The following is a 25,087-nucleotide window of genomic DNA, read 5'->3' as shown; positions in this document are numbered from 1 at the left end:
TTATGCTAACCAAAGAGCAATAAACATTAGCTCTGCAAACACGCTACACCAACATAGCATTTGGTAGAAGCTAATGCTAAAGTGCTAACTTCAGTGACTTATGTTGTGCTACAAAGTACAATTTATTAGCAGTTATTGCTAACTTAGCTGCTCTTTAGCTCTTCAGGAAGTGATTCTTTAGAGCAGACCTTTCACTCACAGTTTTAGTTTTTATACCTGTTGTCGAGTATTGCTAACTCAACACCGATGTTTAACTTTATTCAGTTGAAAATGTGCAAAAGAGTAAATTAGTAATTTGGAATTTATCTGTAAAATGTAAATTTAGGGAAGCTAAGTGAGCTAAATGCTTTTAAAGTTAGCAGAAATGCTAACTAATCATTAGCTGTGTTTCCTTTGCACATAATTTGAGATTTTGAAAATAAATTTGCTTACTGGAAACAGCAATTTTGGAAAAAACTTTTTAGTTTTTACTGGCCGTATTGAAAATTTTAAACTGCAATTAAACACTTTTTCGCATCACACAAGTCACATGATAAACAAATGGATGTTACTACTGATGGAAACGACAAAGAGGAAGACGACAGGAAGTAGTTGGAGGATCATGGTGCTTCATGTTTTTAATGATCGATTTACTGTGTGAACAAACTTACATTTAGTTTCTTATTTAATGGAAAGACTGCAATTGCAAAATTGTGTTTTTTCGACATTAGCAAAATACTGACAAAGTTTTGCGAACATTTGTGATAGAAACGCAGCCTTTGAGGGACAGGAGTGAATGTTTTCTAGCTGTTTGACCCCAGAATCTCAGTGAAGGATCTGAGAAGAACTCATCCCGACATCAAACCCTCTTTTGATCCTTTGCGGCTGAATCAGTTAAAGTATTTATTTAAAGCTGACATGCTGGGTGTAAAACCCTCTGCAGGACTTTCCGCTGTTTGGACAGTGAGTCATCCGGATATCGACCTACTCTGTTCTGCCTTTGGCTAACTTGTTGTTTCTCAGGTTTGCATCAGGATAAAGATTAGCTTTCATGCAGAACGTGATGTCCGAGCCGCAGGTCGATAACTCAGCCAACTCTTCATCTCCCACTTTTAAACCAACACGGATGGTTTCATTACACAAACACTCCGTCCTGCTGCCTCACATCTGTTACTGGAAGTCTCCATCCTTCTCATTCCCCCATCGCCTGATGGTCCAAGAAGCTCCTCTCTGATTGGCCCGCAGGTCAGGCTCCCCAGCAGCCAATCAGCTTGCTCTGTGGAAGTGGTGCGCAGCATCTCCTGAGGGTCTGACTGCCAGGAAGTCAGGGATGTGCGAGCATCTCCTCCTCCTTCTCACTGTTTCCGGGAAGTGTGTGTGTGTGTGTGTGTGTGTGTGTGTGTGTGTGTGTGTGTGTGTGTGTTTTCCATGCAGCATCACGATTCATCACATCGTTTTTTGGGGGGGTTTTTTGTCAGCTGCTGAGTCATCTTTTCATGATTCTAATGTGGCTGCATCTAGGGATTAAGTTCATCGTTTCCCCTAAAAGCAGACAGAGAGAGAGATTGACTCATCAGAAGCTGCAGCAACTGATGAAAACATGAAGGAAACATGATGAAAACATGAATTAAACATGGTGAAAACATGAAGGAAACATGATGAGAACATGAAGGAAACATGAAGGAAACATGAAAACATGAAAACATAAAGGAAAAATGAATTAAACATGGTGAAAACAAAGGAAACATGGTGAAAACATGAAGGAAACATGGTGAAAACATGAAGGAAACATGATGAAAACAAAGGAAACATGGTGAAAACATGAAGGAAACATTGTGAAAACATGAAGGAAACATGATGAAAACATGAAGGAAACATGAAAACAAAGGAAACATGGTGAAAACATGAAGGAAACAAGATGAAAACATGAAGGAAACATGATGAAAACATGAATTAAACATGGTGAAAACATGAAGGAAACATGGTGAAAACATGAAGGAAACATGATGAAAACATGAAAGAAACATGATGAAAACATGAAGGAAGCATGATGAAAACATGATGGAAACATGAAAGAAACATGATGAAAACATGAAAACATAAAGGAAAAATGATGAAAACATGATGAAAACATGAAGGAAACATGATGAAAACATGAAGGAAACATGATGAGAACATGAAGGAAACATGATGAAAACATGAAAACATGAAGGAAACTTGAAGGAAACATGATAAAAACTTGAAGGAAACATGATGAAAACATGAAGGAAACATGATGAAAACATGAAGGAAACATGAAGAACATGATGAAACATGATGAAACATGAAGGAACATGATGAAAACATGAAGGAAACATTGTGAAAACATGATGAAAACATGAAGGAAACATGATGAAAACATGATGAAAACATGAAGGAAACATGATGAAAACATGAAGGAAACATGATGAAAACTTGAAGGAAACATGATGAAAACATGATGAAAACATGAAGGAAACATGAAGGAAACATGATGAAAACATGATGAAAACATGATGAAAACATGATGAAAACATGAAGGAAACATGATGAAAACATGATGAAAACATGAAGGAAAGATGATGAAAACATGAAGGAAACATGATGAAAACTTGAAGGAAACATGATGAAAACATGAAGGAAACATGATGAAAACATGAAGGAAACATGATGAAAACATGATGAAAACATGAAGGAAACATGATGAAAACATGAAGGAAACATGATGAAAACATGAAGGAAAGATGATGAAAAAAAACATGAAAATGAAGGAAACATGATAACATGAAGGAAACATGATGAAAACATGTGAAAACATGAAGGAAACATGAAACATGAAAAACATGGTAAAACATGAAGGAAACATGTGAAACATGATGAAACATGAAGGATGAAAACATGAAGGAAACATGATGAAAACATGATGAAAACATGAAGGAAACATGATGAAAACATGAAGGAAACATGATGAAAACTTGAAGGAAACATGATGAAAACATGATGAAAACATGAAGGAAACATGAAGGAAACATGATGAAAACATGATGAAAACATGATGAAAACATGAAGGAAACATGATGAAAACATGATGAAAACATGAAGGAAAGATGATGAAAACATGAAGGAAACATGATGAAAACTGAAGGAAACATGATGAAAACATGAAGGAAACATGATGAAAACATGAAGGAAACATGATGAAAACATGATGAAAACATGAAGGAAACATGATGAAAACATGAAGGAAACATGATGAAAACATGAAGGAAAGATGATGAAAACATGAAGGAAACATGATGAAAACTTGAAGGAAACATGATGAAAACATGAAGGAAACATGATGAAAACATGAAGGAAACATGATGAAAACATGGTGAAAACATGAAGGAAACATGAAAACATGAAGGAAACATGGTGAAAACATGAAGGAAACATTGTGAAAACATGAAGGAAACATTATGAAAACAAAGGAAACATGGTGAAAACATGAAGGAAACATTGTGAAAACATGAAGGAAACATGATGAAAACATGAAGGAAACATGGTGAAAACATGAAGGAAACATGGTGAAAACATGAAGGAAACATGATAAAAACATGAAGAAAACATGATGAAAACATGAAGGAAACATGATGAAAACATGATGAAAACATGAATTAAACATGGTGAAAACATGAAGGAAACATGATGAGAACATGAAGGAAACATGAAGGAAACATGAAAACATGAAGGAAACATGGTGAAAACATGAAGGAAACATTGTGAAAACATGAAGGAAACATTATGAAAACAAAGGAAACATGGTGAAAACATGAAGGAAACATTGTGAAAACATGAAGGAAACATGCTGAAAACATGAAGGAAACATGGTGAAAACATGAAGGAAACATGGTGAAAACATGATGGAAACATGAAAGAAACATGATGAAAACATGAAAACATAAAGGAAAAATGATGAAAACATGATGAAAACATGAAGGAAACATGATGAAAACATGAAGGAAACATGATGAGAACATGAAGGAAACATGATGAAAACATGAAAGCATGAAGGAAACTTGAAGGAAACATGATAAAAACTTGAAGGAAACATGATGAAAACATGAAGGAAACATGATGAAAACATGAAGGAAACATGATGAAAACATGAAGGAAACATGAAGGAAACATGATGAAAACATGAAGAAAACATGATGAAAACATGAAGGAAACATGATGAAAACATGATGAAAACATGAAGGAAACATGATGAAAACATGATGAAAACATGAAGGAAACATGATGAAAACATGAAGAAAACATGATGAAAACATGATGAAAACATGAAGGAAACATGATGAGAACATGAAGGAAACATGATGAAAACATGAAAGCATGAAGGAAACATGAAGGAAACATGATGAAAACATGAAGGAAACATGATGAAAACATGATGAAAACATGAAGGAAACATGATGAAAACATGAAGAAAACATGATGAAAACATGATGAAAACATGAAGGAAACATGATGAAAACATGATGAAAACATGAAGGAAACATGATGAAAACATGAAGGAAACATGATGAAAACTTGAAGGAAACATGATGAAAACATGATGAAAACATGAAGGAAACATGAAGGAAACATGATGAAAACATGATGAAAACATGAAGGAAACATGATGAAAACATGATGAAAACATGAAGGAAAGATGATGAAAACATGAAGGAAACATGATGAAAACTTGAAGGAAACATGATGAAAACATGAAGGAAACATGATGAAAACATGAAGGAAACATGATGAAAACATGATGAAAACATGAAGGAAACATGATGAAAACATGAAGGAAAGATGATGAAAACATGAAGGAAAGATGATGAAAACTTGAAGGAAACATGATGAAAACATGATGAAAACATGAAGGAAACATGAAGGAAACATGATGAAAACATGATGAAAACATGATGAAAACATGAAGGAAACATGATGAAAACATGATGAAAACATGAAGGAAAGATGATGAAAACATGAAGGAAACATGATGAAAACTTGAAGGAAACATGATGAAAACATGAAGGAAACATGATGAAAACATGAAGGAAACATGATGAAAACATGATGAAAACATGAAGGAAACATGATGAAAACATGAAGGAAACATGATGAAAACATGAAGGAAAGATGATGAAAACATGAAGGAAACATGATGAAAACTTGAAGGAAACATGATGAAAACATGAAGGAAACATGATGAAAACATGAAGGAAACATGATGAAAACATGATGAAAACATGAAGGAAACATGATGAAAACATGAAGGAAACATGATGAAAACATGAAGGAAACATGATGAAAACTTGAAGGAAACATGATGAAAACATGGTGAAAACATGAAGGAAACATGAAAACATGAAGGAAACATGGTGAAAACATGAAGGAAACATTGTGAAAACATGAAGGAAACATTATGAAAACAAAGGAAACATGGTGAAAACATGAAGGAAACATTGTGAAAACATGAAGGAAACATGATGAAAACATGAAGGAAACATGGTGAAAACATGAAGGAAACATGATAAAAACATGAAGAAAACATGATGAAAACATGAAGGAAACATGATGAAAACATGAAGGAAACATGATGAAAATATGATGAAAACATGATGAAAACATGAAGGAAACTTGAAGGAAACATGAAGGAAACATGATGAAAACATGATGAAAACATGAAGGAAACATGGTGAAAACATGAAGGAAACATGATGAGAACATGAAGGAAACATGAAAACATGATGAAAACTTGAAGGAAACATGATGAAAACATGAAGGAAACATGAAGGAAACATAATGAAAACATGATGAAAAGATGATGAAAACATGAAGGAAACATGATGAAAACATGAAGGAAACATGATGAAAACTTGAAGGAAACATGATGAAAACATGAAGGAAACATGATGAAAACATGAAGGAAACATAGTGAAAACATGATGAAAACATGAAGGAAACATGATGAAAACATGATGGAAACATGATGAAAACTTGAAGGAAACATGAAGGAAACATAATGAAAACATGATGAAAACATGAAGGAAACATGATGAAAACATGAAGGAAACATGATGAAAACATGAAGGAAACATGATGAAAACATGAAGGAAACATGATGAAAACATGAAGGAAACATGATGAAAACTTGAAGGAAACATGGTGAAAACATGAAGGAAACATGGTAAAAACATGAAGGAAACATGGTGAAAACATGAAGGAAACATGATGAAAACAAAGGAAACATGGTGAAAACATGAAGGAAACATTGTGAAAACATGAAGGAAACATGATGAAAACATGAAGGAAACATGAAAACAAAGGAAACATGGTGAAAACATAAAGGAAACATGGTGAAAACATGATGGAAAAATTGTGAAAACATGAAGGAAACATGATAAAAACATGAAGAAAACATGATGAAAACATGAAGGATACATGATGAAAACATGAAGGAAACATAATGAGAACATGAAGGAAACATGATGAAAATATGATGAAAACTTGAAGGAAACATGATGAAAACATGAAGGAAACATGAAGGAAACATAATGAAAACATGATGAAAACATGAAGGAAACATGGTGAAAACATGAAGGAAACATGATGAGAACATGAAGGAAACATGATGAAAATATGATGAAAACATGAAGGAAACATGAAGGAAACATAATGAAAACATGAAGAAAACATGAAGGAAACATGATGAAAACATGAAAGAAACATGATGAAAACATAATGAAAACATGATGAAACATGAAGGAAACATGAAGAAAACATGAAGGAAACATGATGAAAACTTGAAGGAAACATGAAGGAAACATGAAGGAAACATGATGAAAACATGAAGGAAACATGATGAAAACATGAAGGAAACAGGATGAAAACTTGAAGGAAACATGATGAAAACATGAAGGAAACAGGATGAAAACATGAAGGAAACATGATGAAAACATGAAGGAAACATGATGAAAACATGAAGGAAACATAGTGAAAACATGAAGGAAACATAGTGAAAACATGATGAAAACATGAAGGAAACATGATGAAAACTTGAAGGAAACATGAAGGAAACATAATGAAAACTTGATGAAAACATGAAGGAAACATGATGAAATCTTGAAGGAAACATGATGAAAACATGGTGAAAACATGAAGGAAACATGGTGAAAACATGAAGGAAACATTGTGAAAACATGAAGGAAACATGCTGAAAACATGAAGGAAACATGGTGAAAACATGAAGGAAACATGGTGAAAACATGATGGAAACATGAAGGAAACATGATGAAAACATGAAGGAAACATGAAAACAAAGGAAACATGGTGAAAACATAAAGGAAACATGGTGAAAACATGATGGAAAAATTGTGAAAACATGAAGGAAACATGATAAAAACATGAAGAAAACATGATGAAAACATGAAGGATACATGATGAAAACATGAAGGAAACATAATGAGAACATGAAGGAAACATGATGAAAATATGATGAAAACTTGAAGGAAACATGATGAAAACATGAAGGAAACATGAAGGAAACATAATGAAAACATGATGAAAACATGAAGGAAACATGGTGAAAACATGAAGGAAACATGATGAGAACATGAAGGAAACATGATGAAAATATGATGAAAACATGAAGGAAACATGAAGGAAACATAATGAAAACATGAAGAAAACATGAAGGAAACATGATGAAAACATGAAAGAAACATGATGAAAACATAATGAAAACATGATGAAAACATGAAGGAAACATGATGAAAACATGAAGGAAACATGATGAAAACTTGAAGGAAACATGAAGGAAACATGAAGGAAACATGATGAAAACATGAAGGAAACATGATGAAAACATGAAGGAAACAGGATGAAAACTTGAAGGAAACATGATGAAAACATGAAGGAAACAGGATGAAAACATGAAGGAAACATGATGAAAACATGAAGGAAACATGATGAAAACATGAAGGAAACATAGTGAAAACATGAAGGAAACATAGTGAAAACATGATGAAAACATGAAGGAAACATGATGAAAACTTGAAGGAAACATGAAGGAAACATAATGAAAACTTGATGAAAACATGAAGGAAACATGATGAAATCTTGAAGGAAACATGATGAAAACATGGTGAAAACATGAAGGAAACATGGTGAAAACATGAAGGAAACATTGTGAAAACATGAAGGAAACATGCTGAAAACATGAAGGAAACATGGTGAAAACATGAAGGAAACATGGTGAAAACATGATGGAAACATGAAAGAAACATGATGAAAACATGAAAACATAAAGGAAAAATGATGAAAACATGATGAAAACATGAAGGAAACATGATGAAAACATGAAGGAAACATGATGAGAACATGAAGGAAACATGATGAAAACATGAAAGCATGAAGGAAACTTGAAGGAAACATGATAAAAACTTGAAGGAAACATGATGAAAACATGAAGGAAACATGATGAAAACATGAAGGAAACATGAAGGAAACATGATGAAAACATGATGAAAACATGAAGGAAACATGATGAAAACATGAAGAAAACATGATGAAAACATGATGAAAACATGAAGGAAACATGATGAAAACATGATGAAAACATGAAGGAAACATGATGAAAACATGAAGGAAACATGATGAGAACATGAAGGAAACATGATGAAAACATGAAAGCATGAAGGAAACTTGAAGGAAACATGATAAAAACTTGAAGGAAACATGATGAAAACATGAAGGAAACATGATGAAAACATGAAGGAAACATGAAGGAAACATGATGAAAACATGATGAAAACATGAAGGAAACATGATGAAAACATGAAGAAAACATGATGAAAACATGATGAAAACATGAAGGAAACATGATGAAAACATGATGAAAACATGAAGGAAACATGATGAAAACATGAAGGAAACATGATGAAAACTTGAAGGAAACATGATGAAAACATGATGAAAACATGAAGGAAACATGAAGGAAACATGATGAAAACATGATGAAAACATGAAGGAAACATGATGAAAACATGATGAAAACATGAAGGAAAGATGATGAAAACATGAAGGAAACATGATGAAAACTTGAAGGAAACATGATGAAAACATGAAGGAAACATGATGAAAACATGAAGGAAACATGATGAAAACATGATGAAAACATGAAGGAAACATGATGAAAACATGAAGGAAAGATGATGAAAACATGAAGGAAAGATGATGAAAACTTGAAGGAAACATGATGAAAACATGATGAAAACATGAAGGAAACATGAAGGAAACATGATGAAAACATGATGAAAACATGATGAAAACATGAAGGAAACATGATGAAAACATGATGAAAACATGAAGGAAAGATGATGAAAACATGAAGGAAACATGATGAAAACTTGAAGGAAACATGATGAAAACATGAAGGAAACATGATGAAAACATGAAGGAAACATGATGAAAACATGATGAAAACATGAAGGAAACATGATGAAAACATGAAGGAAACATGATGAAAACATGAAGGAAAGATGATGAAAACATGAAGGAAACATGATGAAAACTTGAAGGAAACATGATGAAAACATGAAGGAAACATGATGAAAACATGAAGGAAACATGATGAAAACATGATGAAAACATGAAGGAAACATGATGAAAACATGAAGGAAACATGATGAAAACATGAAGGAAACATGATGAAAACCTGAAGGAAACATGATGAAAACATGGTGAAAACATGAAGGAAACATGAAAACATGAAGGAAACATGGTGAAAACATGAAGGAAACATTGTGAAAACATGAAGGAAACATTATGAAAACAAAGGAAACATGGTGAAAACATGAAGGAAACATTGTGAAAACATGAAGGAAACATGATGAAAACATGAAGGAAACATGGTGAAAACATGAAGGAAACATGATAAAAACATGAAGAAAACATGATGAAAACATGAAGGAAACATGATGAAAACATGAAGGAAACATGATGAAAATATGATGAAAACATGATGAAAACATGAAGGAAACTTGAAGGAAACATGAAGGAAACATGATGAAAACATGATGAAAACATGAAGGAAACATGGTGAAAACATGAAGGAAACATGATGAGAACATGAAGGAAACATGAAAACATGATGAAAACTTGAAGGAAACATGATGAAAACATGAAGGAAACATGAAGGAAACATAATGAAAACATGATGAAAAGATGATGAAAACATGAAGGAAACATGATGAAAACATGAAGGAAACATGATGAAAACTTGAAGGAAACATGATGAAAACATGAAGGAAACATGATGAAAACATGAAGGAAACATAGTGAAAACATGATGAAAACATGAAGGAAACATGATGAAAACATGATGGAAACATGATGAAAACTTGAAGGAAACATGAAGGAAACATAATGAAAACATGATGAAAACATGAAGGAAACATGATGAAAACATGAAGGAAACATGATGAAAACATGAAGGAAACATGATGAAAACATGAAGGAAACATGATGAAAACATGAAGGAAACATGATGAAAACTTGAAGGAAACATGGTGAAAACATGAAGGAAACATGGTAAAAACATGAAGGAAACATGGTGAAAACATGAAGGAAACATGATGAAAACAAAGGAAACATGGTGAAAACATGAAGGAAACATTGTGAAAACATGAAGGAAACATGATGAAAACATGAAGGAAACATGAAAACAAAGGAAACATGGTGAAAACATAAAGGAAACATGGTGAAAACATGATGGAAAAATTGTGAAAACATGAAGGAAACATGATAAAAACATGAAGAAAACATGATGAAAACATGAAGGATACATGATGAAAACATGAAGGAAACATAATGAGAACATGAAGGAAACATGATGAAAATATGATGAAAACTTGAAGGAAACATGATGAAAACATGAAGGAAACATGAAGGAAACATAATGAAAACATGATGAAAACATGAAGGAAACATGGTGAAAACATGAAGGAAACATGATGAGAACATGAAGGAAACATGATGAAAATATGATGAAAACATGAAGGAAACATGAAGGAAACATAATGAAAACATGAAGAAAACATGAAGGAAACATGATGAAAACATGAAAGAAACATGATGAAAACATAATGAAAACATGATGAAAACATGAAGGAAACATGATGAAAACATGAAGGAAACATGATGAAAACTTGAAGGAAACATGAAGGAAACATGAAGGAAACATGATGAAAACATGAAGGAAACATGATGAAAACATGAAGGAAACAGGATGAAAACTTGAAGGAAACATGATGAAAACATGAAGGAAACAGGATGAAAACATGAAGGAAACATGATGAAAACATGAAGGAAACATGATGAAAACATGAAGGAAACATAGTGAAAACATGATGAAAACATGAAGGAAACATGATGAAAACTTGAAGGAAACATGAAGGAAACATAATGAAAACTTGATGAAAACATGAAGGAAACATGATGAAATCTTGAAGGAAACATGATGAAAACATGGTGAAAACATGAAGGAAACATGGTGAAAACATGAAGGAAACATGATAAAAACATGAAGGAAACATTGTGAAAACATGAAGGAAACATGATGAAAACATGAAGGAAACATGAAAACAAAGGAAACATGGTGAAAACAAAGGAAACATGGTGAAAACATGATGGAAAAATTGAAAACATGAAGGAAACATGATAACATGATGAAAACATGAAGGAAACATGATGAAAACATGAAGGAAACATAATGAAAACAAGAAAGAAACATGATGAAAACATGAAAGAAACATGATGAAAACATGATGAAAACATGATGAAAACATGAAGGAAACTTGAAGGAAACATGAAGGAAACATGATGAAAACATGATGAAAACATGAAGGAAACATGGTGAAAACATGAAGGAAACATGATGAGAACATGAAGGAAACATGATGAAAATATGATGAAAACTTGAAGGAAACATGATGAAAACATGAAGGAAACATGAAGGAAACATAATGAAAACATGAAGGAAACATGATGAAAACATGAAGGAAACATGATGAAAACATAATGAAAACATGATGAAAACATGAAGGAAACATGATGAAAACTTGAAGGAAACATGAAGGAAACATAATGAAAACTTGATGAAAACATGAAGGAAACATGATGAAATCTTGAAGGAAACATGATGAAAACATGGTGAAAACATGAAGGAAACATGGTGAAAACATGAAGGAAACATGGTGAAAACATGAAGGAAACATGATAAAAACATGAAGGAAACATTGTGAAAACATGAAGGAAACATGATGAAAACATGAAGGAAACATGAAAACAAAGGAAACATGGTGAAAACAAAGGAAACATGGTGAAAACATGATGGAAAAATTGAAAACATGAAGGAAACATGATAACATGATGAAAACATGAAGGAAACATGATGAAAACATGAAGGAAACATAATGAAAACAAGAAAGAAACATGATGAAAACATGAAAGAAACATGATGAAAACATGATGAAAACATGATGAAAACATGAAGGAAACTTGAAGGAAACATGAAGGAAACATGATGAAAACATGATGAAAACATGAAGGAAACATGGTGAAAACATGAAGGAAACATGATGAGAACATGAAGGAAACATGATGAAAATATGATGAAAACTTGAAGGAAACATGATGAAAACATGAAGGAAACATGAAGGAAACATAATGAAAACATGATGAAAACATGAAGGAAACATGATGAAAACATGAAGGAAACATGATGAAAACATAATGAAAACATGATGAAAACATGAAGGAAACATGATGAAAACATGAAGGAAACATGATGAAAACTTGAAGGAAACTTTAAGGAAACATGAAGGAAACATGATGAAAACATGATGGAAACTTGAAGGAAACATGATGAAAACATGAAGGAAACATGAAGGAAACATAATGAAAACATGAAGGAAACATAATGAAAACATGAAGGAAACATGAAGGAAACATGATGAAAACATGATGGAAACTTGAAGGAAACATGATGAAAACATGAAGGAAACATGAAGGAAACATAATGAAAACATGAAGGAAACATGATGAAAACATGAAGGAAACATAATGAAAACATGAAGGAAACATGAAGGAAACATAATGAAAACATGATGAAAACATGAAGGAAACATGATGAAAACATGATGAAAACATGAAGGAAACATGAAGGAAACGTGAAGGAAACATAATGAAAACATGATGAAAACATGAAGGAAACATGATGAAAACATGAAGGAAACTTGTTGGATTATTAGATCTTTAGTTCACAGGTTGGTATTAATTGAGAGCAACAAAAGTTTTATTTATTTTTTCTTTACTAAAAAAACTTAAAAGCTTGAATCAAAATGTTTTATTTTTATGTTTATTACTAATATAACACAATATTTTAATACAAATAAATAAGTCTGATCATGTTAGAGTAACTGAGGCCAGAAAAATATTTATTTTCATATTTTTAAATTAAAATGTTTTGCCTTTTTATGCCCAAATAACACAATGCAACGTTTTAATTCAGTTAAAGCAATTGGCAAACACAACAAGATCTGATCAAAAACTGTCAATTTGGAAGTTATTGAGGAGAAAGACGATCTTTTTTTAATTAAAAATTGTAAAAAAAAAAACTAAATCTAAAAAATCTAAACCTTTTATTTTTATCTACACAACTAACATGATATTTTATTAAACTCTAAAAAGACCAAACAAAACGGCCATGTTGCTGTTCATCAAAGCTACTCTAAAGACACGTTATGTACAATCTGACAACATTTTACTTTGAGAAAATTTCCAACATAAAAACAGAAAATTATTGTTTAATCCGTTTTTTATTTTATTTTAATTCAAGCGACACATCAGTTTCTGAGCTGGGAAGATGAGCTCCTATAGTTGACCACCAGATGGCGCCACAGATCACCCTGCAGTTCTGTTTCCGTGCAGCAGGGGGCGCAGTGAGACCAGGCTTGTGCAGCAGCGTGAGTTGCAGGTTGTTTTGAAGGGATTGCGTGAGTCACAGACAGCCAACCTGAGTCACGTGTCTGCTTCACTGCCCTCCTCACTGTCTGTAAATCTCAGACTTTCTCTCATCTAGTTTTACTCACAGCTCCGATTTAGACGCCGATGCTTCCAAAATGACACGTCTTGCTTTCTCCATTTGACTCACAGGGTATTTTTAGCTCTTTTGCATTCACTATGTGAAAAGCATTTATAGAAAATACGGACAGATAGGAATGCCATTCTGCCGTTGACCCGGTTTTGCTTCTGCAGCGTTAGAGCCGGTATTCAACAACATGATGCACATTAAAACTGAACCTCAGGTCAGCTGTGCTCTCAGCAGACCTTCTTGTTCTCCTGCAAGCCTCCAATCAGGGGTTGTTTTGTGTGTGAGAGCAGGATATTTTCTGAGTCATGACGTTGTCTCCTTCTTCTTCTACTTACCGGAATCACTCGCTGACTTTTGCCCCATTTTCTGCTCTCAGACGGGCGTTTTGATTTGTCATCTCTGATGTTTTTCCTATAATTTCTGCCTCTCAGCACCTTCTGCCGCTGCTCTTTCAATGAATCCTGATTTTACCATCTGGGGTTTTGCTCTGCTAGCAGCAGACATGGCAGTAAGCTCATCTTATTTTGTCCAGCTTGCACAGTGACTCATCACATTTTTAAAAAACAAAAATACTTCCTTCCCAGCTGGAATAGTATGTGCTCTGCTAACCTCGATGTTTGCCGGTTAATCTGTGTTGACAGTTAGTGCATCGGTGATTGCGTGCAAACATTCCTGACAATCCAGGCCTTGCCAGTACCTGAGTCTGTGTTTTAATAAACAGTAGCTGTCACTGCTGCAGGTACAGTGTTTAATCTGAAGTCAGCAACATGGCTCTGTACTTTCTGTTTACTTAAAATAACCATAACACGCGTGGCGGCCATGTTTAAACTGTGTCTGACACCCAAATCCACAGTTTTTTGTGTCTAAATAGTTTATTTAGGTTTCAGTCTTTATGTTTCTGTGCAAATTGTCACGTTTTCAGCTAACATTACACCTGCTGTTGACATCATTTTAGCTAACTTTAGCATTTGTTTCTAATTTTGTCTCAGACAGAGCTGTTTACGCACATTACTTTAAATCAACAAACAAACTATCGTTTTCATCTTCAGCGTGTGAATGAATGGAAATGAATGATTTCAGGTACATTTAGGTTGTACTAAAAATTAGCTGAAACAAAAAAGGGCTAATTAATCAGAAATCTCACGACCCGCTTCAGTTCCTCCGCGACCCTCTGACCTGCCGCAACCCCCATGTTGAAGACCTCTAAGCTAAATAATCCAAATTATCAAGTTTCTTCTTCTGAAGCTGAACTTTTTATTAATTGTTAAATATATTAATTGCTGACACTGAACTGAATCAACAGGTTGTTAATAAATAATTTTTGATTTGTTGACTTTAGCAGCTTTATTTCCTACATTTCACGTCTGAACAGATTTGCTTGTTTTTCGGTAGAACTGAGCAGAACATCCCACATTAAAGGCTGCAAATCCATCCATCCATTTTCTGTACACCCTTGTACAGAAGATGGATGGGGTCAGGAGGGTTGCTGGTGCCTCTCCAGCTAACGTTCTGGACGAGAGGCGGGGTCACCTGGACAGGTAGCCAGTCTGTCGCAGGGCAACACAGAGACACACAACCATGCACACACACACTCACACCTAGGGGCAATTTAGACAGACCAGTTAACCTGACAGTCATGTTTTTGGACTGTGGGAGGAAACCGGAGTACCTGGAGAAAACCCACCATGCACAGGGAGAACATGGAGACTCCATGCAGAAAGACCAGGGCCGGGAATCGAACCCAGAACCTTCTTGCTGCAAGGCAACAGCTCTACCAACTGCGCCACTGTGCAGCCCAGGCTGCAAAACATTTGACATTATTTCAGGGTTTATCACCTGCAGGTTCTGACCCTGTGTGGATTTGACAAAACTCCTGAAATTAATTGAAGCATTTTTTTAAATTAAGTTTCTCTGAGAACTTCAGAAACGAACTGAACTGAACTGAACTGAACTGAACTGAACTGAACTGAACAATCTGTGGAGCAAACAGAGCAGGAGACGTTCTGGTCCAAACCAAACATTGTTGATGAGGAGCAACAATTTGTACAACCAAGATAAAAACAGGATCAGGATTATTTCAGTTTTTATCAATCAAATCACTTTCAGGATGATTCGTAGTTTCACTCTCACAGTGAACAAGATATGAAAAGCAGAAGAAACGTTGCTGTCAGATCAACGAGTCGATGCGTTTCTGTGTTCTTTGATCCTTGAAGAACAAACTGCAGCAGATATGAAAACTCCAGATGAAAATGTTCTCCAGTTTGTGTTTATGTTCCCCATGTTTTCGCTCCAGCAGGTTGGACCTGTTGCAGCCTGCCGCCTCCTCGTGATGCAGCGTTTTGGTTAGAGGACGGCGATGTGTTCCCTGCACGGTCCGAACCAGGTCACGTTGCTGCTGAGCGCCGCCCGGCGCTGACGCCTCCCGCAGGAATGTGTGGCGGCAGCGCAGGTGAGTCGGAAGTGGAAAAACTAGGCCAGATTATTTCCCTGAAGCGGCTTTTTAACGTTCCCGGGAAAAGCGAGAGCTGCAGTCCGGTCTGGGATCGCTCTGCTGGTGCGCTGGCGGGAAAAGGAACTGGAGAAGGTCGAGTTTCTGGTGGACCCTTGTCACACTTCAGCGGAGCGTTTCCAAGAACCGAGCAGCAGAAAGAAACGCTGCCGCCGCCGCCGCAGGGCAGAGACTCTCTGTTCTCTGAGTTCAGTAAACAAGAAGTCACACAAGCTGAACGACCTCAGAGGAAGGTCAAGGTCAAAGAACGAAGTGATGAAACAATGAAGAACCTCAGGAGAACAGCTGACAGGGAGACAGAGAAACATTACAAATCTACATTTAGAGTCTTTAAAGCTGCTCTTTGTAAAATGTTTCATAAATAATGTTTTGTTTTACGTATTTATTCAAACTGTCAGTAAAACATCGAGCTCCTCTACTAGCGATGCACCGATCCACTTTCCACTACCGATATCTGAGCCGATATGATTCAGAGAAACAGCTGAACTGACTTAAAACGTTTCTCTACATTTAAATAAATGTTAAACACGAATGAAAACTCTGAACTCACTGAAACAACCAGCAGTTTAACTTTAATCTGTTAAAACAAGCAACAATCAAACTGAAACTGTGAATTTTTTACCTGTAATGTGAAATAAAGCACGACGTCACTCAGAGCACAAATCATAGAACTAGACTGAATAGATCTGCACACCGTCACCAATAACTGATCTAGATTCTTCTTCAGTACTGGGACTAATAAGATATTGATATCTGATCAGTTTGCTCTATCTGCTGTGGTCCTACTGCCATCTGCAGAAATGCAACACTTTCATTCAGAAACAACCAATCAGAGCCAGGAGGAGGATCTTAGCGCTGTCAATCATCCTCATGTACCACTTATTGTAGTATTTTTTACTATGCTGCACTTTTTAGTTTCTACTTTAGTTAGAATACGTTGAGGTAGAGATACTCTCTGCCGTGGGTCTAATTTTGGCTCCTCTGCCGGTTATCGGCGCTGTACTTCAGAAACAGGCACCATACTAACTATTTCCTCACTTAAATTCAGAGTGAGACGGTTCAGAAACATAAATAAGTCCGTCAGAAAGTATTTCCTCCTGCTGTCGTTCAGCTTCCTGCAGATTCGTCTCTGTTCATGGAGAAACCAGAAACCGAACTTCATGCAGAAACTTCAGAGGGGAAACCCGGCTGACTTCCTGCCGCCCCGTTCCTCTGCTGCCGCTGTGGGAAAATGACTCGGTGAAACTGACGGGGCGTCTTGCCGTGATGGGGGAGCCGATAAGCCGATAAACGTCGTATAAAACGGGGTTTGCCTTGTTTCCTCTGGCAGAGGAGCCAACATCTGCTCTTTGTTACGACTCTTATTTTAACCTCCAGAGCTCATTCTGGCCGATCCGGCTCAACAGAAACGTTTCAGCAACGTCAGTTCACTGAACTCCGCTTAGCAGAAACCGTAATTTACTCCTTCAACAATATTAAAACTGGCTCTTTTTTTAATAAAAGTTCTGATGCTGTTCTGAAACTTTAAAGACATAAAATTAATTGTTTTCAACAAATAATAACGATTCAGCAAATATTTCACATGAATACATAAAGTTCTTCCTCAGATCATCCTCCTCCATGTGAAGCAATGTGACTCACACACACACACACACACACACACACACCGTAGGTAACAGATCTCACAACGATGCAAATCAGGAAAACATCAAGACACTTTAAGATGATTTCAATACTAAATGCGATCGTGAAAATACAACAGAAACAAAAAGTTTACAGCAAAATGATTAAACTATTCAGGAATAATGATAAAAACCTGGTTATCTGATCTCCATGGCAACCATTCTCCAACCGAGCCTCACAGACACATTCGGCTCCTCTAGACTAGCGGCAGCAGCAGTTAGCAAACACCTGGTGGACGGATGACTCATTCTGCAAACTACTTCCAGTTGCTGCATTCCCATTAAAAGTGTGAAAAATTATGCAATCGTTCCGCTCATTGTTGCGTCTAATTAGAAAAGCAATTAAAATCACTCGTGAATAAGTTTGTTCGTGTGGAAAAACCTGCAGCGCCGTCATCCTCCTACCACTTCCTGTTGGCTGCTTCGTCGTTTCCGCCAGTAGTAACAATCGGTTGTTGATCACATGACTTGATTCCATTGCATTTTTTTTGCAAAAATACTCTTAATTTTAATGGAGCTGAAAAATCAACCTCATTTTAGCACAAAAACGTTTTTATTTGAATTATTTCTGCTTGAAATTGTCGTGTTTCCATTAAGCAAATTTATTTTCATAACTCCAATTTGTGCGATTGTGTTGTCAATCAAAACGCTGGTGAAGCTGTTGATTACTTCCTGAAGGCGGAGTCTCTGAAAGAACAGCAGCTTCTTAAAGAGACAGAGGCCCAATTTCAAGTCGAATTTCATTCAAGTCATTTATATATGTATGTTTCTCATAACAACTGGCGGTAACATAGTTACTTGATTGTGCTATAAAATGGCACTAGATGCCTGGAAATAAATGATACCGCCCCTTTAATATTTATTTCCACCAGATGGGATGTTTCCATCCATCCATTTTTTTACACCCTTGTCCCGTCAGGAGGTGAGAGGTGGGGTCACCTGGACAGGTCGCCAGTCTGTCGCAGAGCATCACAACCATGCACAATCACATCTAGGGGCAATTTGGAGAGGCCAATTAACCTGACAGTCATGTTTCTGGACTGTGGGAGGAAACCGGAGTACCTGGAGAAAACCCACCATGCACAGGGAGAACATGGAGACTCCATGCAGAAAGACCGGGAATCGAACCCAGAACCTTCTTGCTGCAAGGCAACAGCTCTACCAACTGCGCCACTGTGCAGCCCTAGGATGTTTCCACCAAACTCAAACCCTGAGCAGCTTTTAGTTGTTATTGTGCACAACACCCAGCAAAGCCTGACTCATGTTGTCTGCCTGGGCGGCCAGCACGGCCGGACGCCGGCCGGACGCCGGCCTGATCCTGCCGTAACGTTTCACTTCGTCCCTCAGGTGAGGAGGAGATGGAAAGGAGTCGCTGCTGGTTGGAAACACCTGGCCGTTACTATTTACACCTGGCTGCTGCTCTGACCGGGTTTGTCCTCGTTTTCACTTCAGCAGACTTGACCGGTTTTTAGTTTGTTTGCATCAAACCATAAAACACTAATACATTCACTTTCATTTTGCCTCAACTTCAGGATATGTAGTAAAAAAAACACTTGAATTTCTGCGACTCCTCCTTTTGTGAAATAAAACCAGACATTACAGAACCGACCCGTTCTGATCTGAACTGGAACTTCCTGATTTGTTTCCTGTCAGAGTCAAACTGGGGTTCCACCTGGTTGACATCAGAGGAAAGATTCCTGTGCTTTTATTGTCCTGGATTTCAGGGAAGCTTTGCTAATTCGACCTGAGATTTATGTGCTACTATCAGCAGAAGATACTGTTTCACACTCATCGTCATATCTGGGTCAGGAAACAATACGTGGAAAAGCACGAAGCTTAAATAAATCACAGCCTGTTTTTCTGCACACTGTCAAAACAAGGACAGCTTTTTGAGCTGCAGCTTTCTGGCAAACTTTCTGCGTTTATGAATTAAAAACAGATTATTTTAAATATGAAATGCTGACCTCTGAATACTTTTGATAATTTATACCACAATAAATGAGAAAGAGGATACATTTTTCTTCATTCAGGTCTGTCGTTTGTGAGCATAAAGTTTACCAATGTGGTTTTTTAAGTGTTTTCTTTAATTGTGAAACCACTACTGACATTAGCAGATTAAGCGAATCAGTTGCAGCCACATCCAAATGTCCTTCTGTGTGTTTTCTCACTATAATTCACCTCAACTGAAGCATTTTGTTCTTTTGAGGCCGTCAGAGTAACAATGCTGGTCAGAAGTGGAGCAGCTGTTATATCAAATGTCTAAATGCTGCCAGGATCTATGTGAGGAATCACAGCTGCAGTGGCTCAACGTTTCTTCTTTCTGTTTCTGACTGGATTAAATCTTCAGTTCGTAAATTCAAACTGCAGCTGCTGTCATCTTTTTCTTCCTACGTGATTTTTCTTCTTAAATTGGCACCTGCGTTTCAGTTGTTTTTAACATAACATAGTATAATAAGATAAAGGAGGCCTGACCTGGCAGGGGAAAACTAGCTTACTGCACCGAAATGTGTCATGATCCGTGTTTCTATGTGTTTATTTTCGAGTTTCTGTGTGTTCCTGTTCCCTGCTAGCCCTGTCTCTGCGTCTTTCCCCGTTGATTGTCTCCCAGGTGTGTCTCGTTCCCGTGATTGCCCCGTGTGTATTTAGTCTCCCCTGTTGTCTGTGTTCTTCGTCGGGTCCTTGTCAATTGATGTCACCTGTCTCCGTGTTGCCAGTTTTCCTCGTGCTGTTTCCCCGCTGTTCCTTGTTGTGAGATCTTTGTCATTAAATTCATCATTTTTCATCATAACCTGGGCCTAAGCGTCATCTCCTCACCGCTATCAACCACCCCTCATGACAAAATGTGGCGTTTTTAAAGCCTTTTTCCTGCCAGAGCTGAACTGAGCTGTGCATGTTAGCTTTGCTACTGTTCGGACCCTTAAATTCATAAAAACGTTTAAACTCAGACGTTTGTTAACTCAGGCCTGTGCAGCGTTAGCAGCGTTAGCAGAGCGGTGCCGTTGCTCATGTTGGACGATCCGATTGGCTGCAGAAACGCTTCAGCTGCAGAGTTCAACCAGCTTGTTAATGTGGGGATGAGATGGAGCCACTCATCAGCGCAGACACTTAACAACGAAGCAGGTTATTCATTAACGTGAGAAAAGCTTCTCACCTGCCCAACTGGGTGTGTTTGAGTCAGAGCAGCTCCAGGATCTCTGTGTCCCTCCTGAATAAAAGGCTTTTTCATTCTGAAGTGGTTTCACAGTGACTCACCGGCGACGGCTCACATTTCTGCAGCCGCCGGGAAAAAGGTGCTCAGGCTTTACAAGTCGAGCTGGACTGAGCCGGGATGCATTATGTAGGACGGTTTCGGTTCTGCAGACATTCTGGCTCAACGACGACAGCGTGAAGCAAACAGGAATGTTAAATATGCGGCGTCTGCAGAAAAGGAACGGCTGCTGCTCTCAGATGACCTTTTTCCTGCGCAGGAGGAACAAGCAGAGCTCAGGAACAAGACATGCCTTTACAGAACAGAGTCCAAAATAAAAGATCTGTTCACAGCGGCTGGAATGTGCAGAACGAAGCCGTTGCTCTCACTGGTACACATCACTTCACTGCTGTTGTTTATTAGGTAGCTGATTATTACGACCGGCAGCCACTGAAGATGGAAAACAATGAGGAAATTTTCACCAAAAGACTGCAAACTTTTCCAAAATATGTGGAAATTTCAACAAAATTTAAAATCACACAATGATTAGAAATGTTCTAGAAAAAATAAACATCTATGAGCTCCAAAAAAAAAAAAAAATGCTATAAAAATGTCATAAAAATTCAAATTAATCTCATAAATATTCAAGAAAATAATCACGGAAATTTCTGAGCTTGGAAAGAAAAAAGACAAAGTAAAAAACTGCTGAGATTCTCAAAATGTATTATTTTTTTCCCTTGCAAATGTTTGTACAGTTTCCCAATACGCCGTTGATCCCTGGATAAATTCAGAAGCTAAAAATAAGCTTAGTGTTGTGCAGCCAAACAGGAAAACACGCGGCTCACTCTGGAATCCGTGTAGTTTTATTTGTGGAGCCGGGGCTTATCAGGTCATTCAGCTGTGACCTTCAGGACCTGGAATGACCTCTGCTGGAAGAGGAAGCGTCTCCGTGTCAGGAAGCGGAGCAGCTTGATCTGCATTGTTTGGATTCTGTAGTAGGACGTTAATCGCCTCCGTCTGATGTCATCATGTCTGTTTGCTCCACTTACACGCTGCTCTCTGATTGGCTGCTTGGTGGCCAAGTATGAAGCAGACAAACCAATCCGTGTTGCCAGGTTGGGCAGGTTTCTGTCCAGTTGTCCTTCTTTTGGACACATTGGGCTGGACAAACAGCTTTGGGTGAGTTTCTGCTTGAGCTGCTTCTCATAACATTTGGCAGGTTGTTAGAAACGTCTTGTGGGAAATTTTGACAAAAAATAATTGTCTTTGTGTGGAATAAAAGCAAGAACATGGAAATTTTAAAGGGGCCCTGTTTTGCAAAATTCACTTTTTGTAAATTTTTGTATTTACAGAAAGTAAATACAAAAACCCAGCACTGTTTTTTTAAGTGCTGGGTTTTCTAAAAACAGACCCAGCACTTAAAAAACACCCAGATGTTTTTTTTTCAATAAGTTTATGCTTTTTGGTGTTTGGAAAATGAGCTGTTTCAAAAACCTCATAATTGTTAAGTTAAAACCATTTGGAACCTCTGTGTTACCTAGCAACCCCAGCCAAGCCAAAGCTCGGCCCGTTACCTAGCAACCCAAGCTGAGTACCACCGGTTACCTAGCAACCCCAGCCAAGCCAAAGCTCGGCCCGTTACCTAGCAACCCAAGCTGAGTACCACCGGTTACCTAGCAACCCCAGCCAAGCCAAAGCTCGGCCCGTTACCTAGCAACCCAAGCTGAGTACCACCGGTTACCTAGCAACCCCAGCCAAGCCAAAGCTTGGTCCGTTACCTAGCAACCCAAGCTGAGTACCACCGGTTACCTAGCAACCCCAGCCAAGCCAAAGCTTGGTCCGTTACCTAGCAACCCAAGTTGAACTCCAGCACGTTTGGTCAGCTGGTTTTACTGCTGTATGCGCTGTACAATGGCTGCTGGAAAAGTTTTGTTGCTGACTTACCATCCAGAAACCGCTTGCTGTGATCTGGCTGGTTGTGCAGGCGACTTAATTTTTGACGCAGTTTTTCTGTTTTTCTTTTAGATTCAGCTGTAAATCCTGGTTGTTTTGAGCTGAAACGTGAAACCGTGTGACCCACAGGAAGCTCATCTGGGTCGAACCAGCGCCGCGTCTCTGCAGACTCTGAGCTGACGTGCTGCAGCGTGACGCTGCACAACAACAACAATGGAAAATATTCCTGGTATTTGGATGTTTCCAAGCTCTGCAGGTGGTTTTTCTCGCTGACCCGACTGCCCTCTGCTGTTTTCACGAAACTCATATTCACGCAGGGCGACTTTGACTGGAAAAAGACAGAATCTGCCCGGCTGATGGTTTCCCTGCGATGCAGCCTGGATACACAAACATCCAACAGAAACTGGAAACGTCCAAGTTTCAGAGTAAAGATGAAACTGAGCTGCAGGAAGTTGTGATTGTTGTCCGGTAGCCGAACTCTCCAACCTTCCTCTGGCTCTGCAGCAGCCAGAAAATACAGCAAATTAACACCTTCAGCAAATCTAAAGCTGCAAAACGGTAAAGATCTTGTTTCCCAGGTTACCTTTCTGCTATGATGACATCAGAAGGGTAACCTGATGTCATCAGCTGATATAATCACTGACAAATAAAGAAGCTACTGTAAAATCTTGTTCATCCGTTTTATCTGAGGTTCTTCTTCCCGTTCCTGAAGGAAACAAAAATACTTTTGGGAGACAACAAAACGAAACAAACGGGGAGAAAAACAGAAATCGACATAAACGTGTTTATTGCGACAGTATTGGTGCTTCTGTAAATAAAACTAAAAACAAGAAGCATAACTTTCCACCAAGAAACACAGTTCAGTTATAAAGATAAAAGGATTTCCAGACATTTAAAACAAACACATTTTCATAAACATGTAAAAGGTTTATGTTAAAACTAAAATCTTCTTTTCACATGTAACAATTTATTTGTACAAATTTCTAACTTTACAATGTTTTTTGCATTTTACCAGGAAAAATATGGACTTTTTTCATGCAGTTTTTTAACTTTCAATGTCAGAAAATTTCCAGGTATTTTCTTGTAAATTTAATCTGGAAAATTGAAATTTTTGGGGTGTAAAATATTTTTCTGCTTTGGTTGATTTAATTGTTTTAAGGTTTTAATGCTGAAAAGGCGAAATGATATGATAAACGTATCGGAGCCAAACGAAGAAAAAATCATATAAAATAATGTTACTAGAATAAGGTCATAATACTACGACTGAACTTTTCCGTCCTCTGGTGGCTCAGATGTTAATTTGCTCCAAACCAGTGAAATAAAAATACGGCTGATCCGCATCTTCTTTTTTATTCTTCTTTTTGACAACATTTGCACGACCATTTCCTGATTCTTGTCTGAAAATGGTCAAACTAGAAACGAGAGCACCATGACTGCTGAGATGTCGGACGCTTTAAAAAATATTGAAGACGCTTCCAGTTTGAGACCAAACATGAAAAGTGACTTGAAAAGGAATCGGACTTGTGCTGTTCAGACCGGCTGCAGCATAACGGCGCAATTTGGAATTACAGGAATAA

General features: G+C 37.0%; 1 protein-coding gene and 1 long non-coding RNA gene across 4 annotated transcripts in view; one reads left to right on the top strand and one right to left on the bottom strand.

The window, feature by feature from the left end:
- LOC103463145 (uncharacterized) overlaps positions 1-24,762 on the top strand; it is a 30,611-nt gene extending 5,849 nt beyond the window's left edge. Inside the window, exons 3-5 of one of the 3 annotated variants that reach the window (XR_014087184.1) lie at positions 16,473-16,628; positions 23,583-23,739; positions 23,828-24,762. Coding sequence is in view for 1 of the 3 variants with exons in the window: in XM_008406345.3 (XP_008404567.1) it covers positions 16,473-16,628; positions 23,583-23,632 (206 nt within the window). In the remaining 2 variants the exon portion in view is untranslated. Of the gene's footprint in view, positions 1-16,472; positions 16,629-23,582 lie in introns of all 3 variants that reach the window. The other 2 variants (XR_014087185.1, XM_008406345.3) reach the window with 2 other exon arrangements.
- Positions 589-22,620, bottom strand: LOC145551380 (uncharacterized). Its single transcript, XR_014087186.1, has 3 exons — positions 21,522-22,620; positions 14,178-16,973; positions 589-1,521 (listed from the first exon to the last, which is right to left on the bottom strand). It is a non-coding gene; the product is annotated as an uncharacterized LOC145551380 (long non-coding RNA).
- Positions 24,763-25,087: the final 325 nt, after the last annotated feature.

This window comes from Poecilia reticulata, chromosome 4, assembly GCF_904066995.2.
Source record: "Poecilia reticulata chromosome 4, P_reticulata-male-v2, whole genome shotgun sequence".
Classification (NCBI taxonomy): Eukaryota; Metazoa; Chordata; class Actinopteri; order Cyprinodontiformes; family Poeciliidae; genus Poecilia; species Poecilia reticulata.
This window is presented reverse-complemented; position numbering and strand designations above follow the sequence as displayed.